The sequence below is a fragment of the Ctenocephalides felis genome, unplaced genomic scaffold (assembly GCF_003426905.1).
Source record: "Ctenocephalides felis isolate EL2017-DRISC unplaced genomic scaffold, ASM342690v1 CF-g0.4_SCAFFOLD_03571, whole genome shotgun sequence".
In the NCBI taxonomy this organism is placed as follows: Eukaryota; Metazoa; Arthropoda; class Insecta; order Siphonaptera; family Pulicidae; genus Ctenocephalides; species Ctenocephalides felis.
The window spans coordinates 32,050,297-32,057,206 of record NW_020539725.1 but is presented as its reverse complement, the minus strand read 5'-3'; the positions used below and the strand labels follow the sequence as shown (position 1 = coordinate 32,057,206).

Below are 6,910 nucleotides of genomic sequence, written 5' to 3'. Positions count from 1 at the left end.
AAGTGTTTATTAATCAATAAAAAAGAATGCTATTAATTATAATAGTATATTATATTATTTATATGTTTCATTGATAATTAATTTTGAAGAATTTAATTCAGAAAAGTATATTTATGGTGCATAGTTAATACATAATCCTTTTTTCGATATACATATAACGAAATTTTAATTGATTAACCCCGTGGGTTAACCTGTGGGGCGCGCCCCTCTTGAGGAGCTGTTAGAAGGAGGTTAGAGGATAGCTGTTTCCAAAATACTATTTTCAAAAATAAATCAAAAATTTTTGAAAGATAAAAAAAATTAATGAATAAATAATTATTTCGTTTATACTTTTTTATAATCAATTTTTATGTATATTTTTACATAGTATTGCATATTAATTTGTAGTCTGATAATTGAATTACATTGAGTATCTATGTAATTAAATTGTTGGAAAAATTAAGGGGTGCAGAACATTTTTTTATAAAAACGGGGGACGAGGTATGTAAAGGTTGGTGGCCACGGGTTTGTAACCCTATGATGATTAAAACTTTTTATTTTATCAACAAGAAACATCCAAAAATTATAAAATTAATTTAATAATAATTATAAAACAAATTTTCATATATAAATATAATAAGACATTAAAGTCTAACAAAAATAAATTGTAACAATATATATATATATAAAATATAAATAACGGCATAACTAACTAAAAAAATAATTAAAAATTACAACGAAAAAAAAGTTTTGTGCAACTCACCCTCACATGAAAATCCAATTATTATCCTTTATGACAGCCCAAACAATTAATTGTAGTCCAATTGCAAAATAAAATTTGCGCAACACTTTGCTTCTTCGTTCAATTCGTCTAACCAAAAAAACAAAACCAAAACAAACACTGAGACAGTTGAGACACAAGCACACCTGGTAACTGAATTACGTCAAATAACAAGTTCACTTATTTGGCACTTCCAAAAATGGTATCAAATTTCTAAATACACTATCATAGAACAGGAATTACAAACTACAGAACTGTGTTGTTAACTAAAATTGACTCTTTAGTAAAAATGTAATAAAGTCAAAACCCGACTAGAGCAAGTTCGGCGGTACTGTAGCCTCGTACGTCGATCGGCTTTGTGTAACGCTGTAACGTGCGATGAGCGCGTCCCTTTTACCTTTATCGCGCGCACGGTCCTATCCCCTCCGCAGCCAGCGCTCGACGGCCGACATGGAAACCCTTAGGAGACTGCGATCAGGCGCTGAACTCGGATGTTAACATGGATCATATATTTTTCAAATTTTTGTCATGTTTAACCCTCCGTCGGTCGGATATTTATTCACCTTCGAACGGTCGGAGTGGTACGGCTGGGCCACCATTCATTTTACATGCATTTATATGGGTTAAATGAGTTTTTGGTGTCTTATATATTAACGATTCTTAGTAGTAAATATTTATAGTTTTGATTTTTTTCTTTTTCTTACCGTCTTTTGCATGTGTTGAGCTTGCTTATAATAAAAATATATATATTATATAAACAAAAATCAAAGAATATAAAAAAATCGTTTTTTGTTATTTTTTCTGTTTTATATCAATGAAAAACAATATTCTTTTTCGGCTTCTTCCAAATGAATGTGAAATTCAAAAGAAAATGAAATGAGGTGCGTCGCCTTTGAAATGAGCTGTAAAATTCAAGTTGAAAATATAATTTTACTACAGATTTGCCAAAAAAATTTTCGAACGCAGTACGAGAAGAAAAATTGTTGATAACGTGCGCATTACTCATCCGATTTTCAATGTTTGCGATGACCAATAAGTTTAGTAGATTTTCAAGGAACTCTCGTCGTGAAAATACTAACATTCATGTTACAACACATAGCAAATAATATATAAAACGCAGTTTGAATAGAAAATACCAGAAAAAATAGAAAATACTGGTTTCCATATATCAAAAAGCGTATATTTCATACAAAATGTGTGGGTGGTCTAGTCAGACCACTCCGACCGTTCAAAGTATAAAAAAGTTAATATCCTTATAATTATCCTTCTGTACATTTTTTCGTTCTGATTTTGTCATTGATCGACAGCTAATGAAATTTTAGGAAAAGTCAAGAAATTTCAAGTCGATAGGATTACTAGAAGTATTTTTTTTCTTAATTGAAGTCGAAAAAAGTCTGGCCAGACCACGCCGACCGACGGAGGGTTAATTTTAATTTTTTTATACTTTTATCAAAAAGCATTATGTATTATATTATTATTATTATTATTATTTTTAATTTTCATTTGGCCTCGCTTACTCTGAACATTTATCCACCTACAACATTTTTATTTATTTACGTTCTAATTTTTCTTATATCATTTTCAATCTATTTATGTATCCTATTCTATATTCTTCTTAATTTTTCTTCTCCTTATTTCCTTCAATTCTTGCTCTTTTGGGAATTTCTTAATTTTATTTAACTTTTAGCTTCATTCCACACTTTTTTTTTCTTCATTCTTCTTTTAAGTTCCGATATTTCTCTTCTTACTCCTAATTCAATTCAACTATTCAAATTCTGTTAATCCTAATTTTCTTAACTTTTATTCAAATTCTATTTAACATGTACAATTTTTATTTGATTTCTACACATATTTTTTTTCACAAATTCTAAGTCATTGACAGGATTTGATCCGAAGATCCCTGTCGTGTGAATCGAACACGCTACCAAAGAGCTACGCTCGCCACATGTATTATATATTAATGTAATTATATCTCATTAAATCATATTTTGTAAATTAAAATATTTTAGAAGTACTACCTTACAAAATAATTGAAATCGCGTTACGAAATCTTTAATAAATAATTCTGTCTTATGAAACAGAGGTGCTGCATTCGAATGAACTAAAACTTTTATAAATAATAGACGTAGGAACACCGACTTTTTCTTTTTGGAGTAGGAAAATAAAATATAAGGACGCTCATGACAACGATAATATAATTTAATATAAACTACGAGTAGTAAATACACTAAAAAAAACTGAAATCTTTTCAACAAAAAGTATATTTTAAACTGTTTACGTTGATGGCAGTAGCTAATATTATATACTCTCTCATCAAATTTTTGCCTGGAATTCAATATTTAAACGCTGTTTGATGAATCTCGATTCGCATGATTATTGATGAATCGATAATTAGCAGAAAAGTGCAAAACTTTCGGCAACATTTTCGCATAAAATTCTAAACCGATTGTGAAAATTCAAAAGGCATTGCAAGCTGATTATTATTAAGTAAAGATCGGCCAGGCCGTTTCTTTATGATTATTTGTTAATTTTTTGAAGATTTTGATGAAACTTTGTATGATTACGGAGTTTGGTGGTCTAATCGTACATTCTAAAATATTATAGGCCTACGAAAAGTTGTTGATCTATACCTAATAATTCATTACAGTTTTAAATGACGAGCAGCATTCCAGATCTTTTTCGTGTTTCATACTCATCACCATTGATCATTTCTCAATTGGAATCAATCAATTCAATAATTGGAAATTAGTTTTTGATAATAAACAAAAACTTGATTTTTGAAACAAACAATGGTAAATTTTATCTAAATAGCCAAATCTCAATTTCTGTTGAACAAGACTTTTATTTATATATCGGGAAATTCATGCACCTTGTCTTAAGGCAAGATGCTACATGCAACTATATTAGTTGGATCCAGAAAGAAATCAAAGTGTGAAAACATGAATGTTTGTTGGGCCAGGATATGAGAACGATATATGTCATCAATCTTATTAAGTATGAATGGATAGTGCCTTGTTAAAAATGTATTTATAATGATGATGTCCTTGTATAATATGGAAGAAAGATAGATCATTTAAAAATAGGAGTATCATGCAGAAGAGCATAGCTGCAATTTCCAGAAAAAACCACACTTACTAGTAAGCTAAACATCGATTAAAAGAATGCTAATCAGTTATTACATTTAGATACATATTGGTTCATTAGTCTCTTCAGCTAATTCATTATTACATTAAGATACGATTCATGATTACATGTATCTAAATGTAATAACTGATTAGCTGAAGAAGACTATTGTATTGAACCAATAAAGCTAACTGTAAGAGCAATTCATTCAAATATTAAATAAAATCTGAAAATATTTTATACTGCTGAGAAACTTTCAATATCGCATAACGTCATAGATGTGAAATTAAATCATCTGGAGGGGTTGAGACAAAGACTTATTAAGGATGATTGACGACACGAATGAATAGAAAGCCAATGAAACAGAACATGAGAAAAGAAATTTGAAAAATAGAAAATAAGATATGAAAAACTGAAAGACTTGTGAGATAATTTCAAACTTAATTCAGAAACTTTTTTGATAGATTTCAGCATATCAACGTTCTATCTCCTAATAATCATGGTTGCGTTTTAACAGTGCAGCAAGAATATTTTAAACAATTATTGTTTCGGAACTTCACACACTCCCACTTCATAATAAGATATTTTTTGTGATTAGTTTATTATTAAGTTTTTCTGGATAACTATTTTTTATTTATGATTTTAATTTTCTGATTTGTTTTCTAATATTTTTGTTTGGTTTTTTATATTAAGTGAAAAGTTAATCCTTTCAATTTTGAAATAATTCAAAAAGTGTATGAATACAGAATAAAAAAGAGGACCAGATACAATAAATTAAATGAAAAATTAAATAAATATTTTTCAAGAAAAAGAAGAGGCCTTACTTCAGGAAGTGAGAATTGTAATTTATGCGGTTGTGTTGCGCTTCATACAAAAAAATAGTAATAGTAAAAGCATCACACAATATATACAATAATACACAATACATTCAATAATTACTAAGCATTATAATTGACATAATATCTGAGTAGGGAATGCAATACCGGTATACCGTATAGCGAATTACCGGTAAACCGCCCGATTTTTCGGCGGAATTTTTACTGGTATTTACCCCGAAAATATCGGTATTTTCGGTATTTTTACATAAGCGCTATTTGATACATAATACATTAAAGTTTAAATTTCTCGGAACAAATTTATCTTTAAATTTCACAATCGCATAAACAGCTATATCTTCAAGTGATTCTATAGGATAAACAAATGTCAAAAATTATCTCAACTCGTCATTAAACTGAATATTTATTGCTTTACTAAGGGCTACATATCGTGTTACAATAAATAGATAATGATAGATAATGATCTTATATAAAAATGTAACAGTTTTTTAAGTGATATTTGCGCTAAAATATTTTATATTATACAAATTACCCCTGCGTAATCTTTATTTTTTTCTAACTTTATACATAATAATTATGATAATTACTAAATATTTTTGCTTCGTATTACAATTATAAAATATTATTTTTCGAAAACGTTTCGAAGTTTGTTTTAAATAACAATACTCAATAATTATAGTAACTTATTATTTATCTCGTGATACTTATTATTAAATTAGTGTAGAAAATTAGAATTAATTAAATTGGATATAATTTTTTTAAATTATTATTTTAAAAAATACATTTATCGTTTTATTTTATTGTTTTTATTGTTTAATTAAATATAGTTATATAGTTGTATATACATTCTTTTATAATTGTATTAGTAACTGTCAATTTTGTTTACGTTTGTTTAAGATAATAAAAATACCGGTACTTTACCGGTATTCCGGTTTTAAAATAAAAAATTACCGAAATACCGGTATTGAAATTTTCCATCGGTATTGCATTCCCTATCTGAGTGATTTCCTCTAAGATTATAAAGTCATTTTTTTTACTAACTCCAAAATTTTGACATTATCCCTTACATTGAGGATAATCAGAGTCATTCGTGCCTGGCATAGTTGTATGTGCGAAAATGCAATTTGCCTAACTGCGTTCCTGTGTAACACGGCGCACAACGCTGAAACACAATCGCGATTCGCGGCAGAAGTACAGGGCATGCGCGTCATCTTTACACGAACGTCAATAATGCCTAAATGCATCAAAAGTACACCGACCGAAAAGGAATGTGTTCAAATGTAAAGTGCTCTGTAGGTAGGTACTTCTTGCGCGCAAAGAGCTGCCATCGCGCGGTTAAAGGTATGGCTCGCATCAGGTGTAGGGCGCCCGTAGGTCACCGGGAGATAAATTTCAGATCGTCGATGTTCGACGATTTGAAATTATACCGTCAATAACGATACATGAAATACCAAATTAGTCTTGAGTCTGATATGGAGATCTTTTTTACAAATCTATATTCACAGTACATATTATATATTTATATCCACATATATGGTATGCTAGACTCTAGATTGTAGTATTTTTACAAACATTGTAGTAATTTTACACCCACTGTAGTATTTTTACAAACATTGTAGTAATTTTACACCCATTGTAGTATTTTTACAAACATTGTAGTATTTTTACACCCATTGTAGTATTTTTACAAACATTGTAGTAATTTTACACCCATTGTAGTATTTTTACAAACATTGTAGTAATTTTACACCCATTGTAGTATTTTTACAAACATTATAGTAATTTTACACCCATTGTAGTATTTTTACAAACATTGTAGTATTTTTACTCCCATTGAAGTATTTTTACAAGCATTGTAGTAATTTTACACCCATTGTAGTATTGTTTACAAACATTGTAGTAATTTTACACCCATTGTAGTATTGTTTACAAACATTGTAGTAATTTTACACCCATTGTAGTATTGTTACAAACATTGTAGTAATTTTACACCCATTGTTAGTATTGTTTACAAACATTGTAGTAATTTTAACACCCATTGTAGTATTGTTTATAAACATTGTAGTAATTTTACACCCATTGTAGTATTATTTACAAACATTGTAGTAATTTTACACCCATTGGACTTATGTACATCAAATTATCAGATATTTTTATAGAGATTTTAATACTGTGTACATATTTTGTGTAA

The 6,910-nt window shown here is 28.8% G+C and overlaps 1 protein-coding gene across 1 annotated transcript in view; it reads left to right on the top strand.

Annotated features, from left to right (window-relative positions):
* Positions 1-5,957: 5,957 nt before the first annotated feature.
* LOC113385908 (L-2-hydroxyglutarate dehydrogenase, mitochondrial-like) overlaps positions 5,958-6,910 on the top strand; it is a 4,110-nt gene continuing 3,157 nt past the window's right edge. Inside the window, exon 1 of the mRNA XM_026623730.1 lies at positions 5,958-6,060. Coding sequence (XP_026479515.1) covers positions 5,958-6,060 — 103 coding nt within the window. The remainder of the gene's footprint in view (positions 6,061-6,910) is intronic.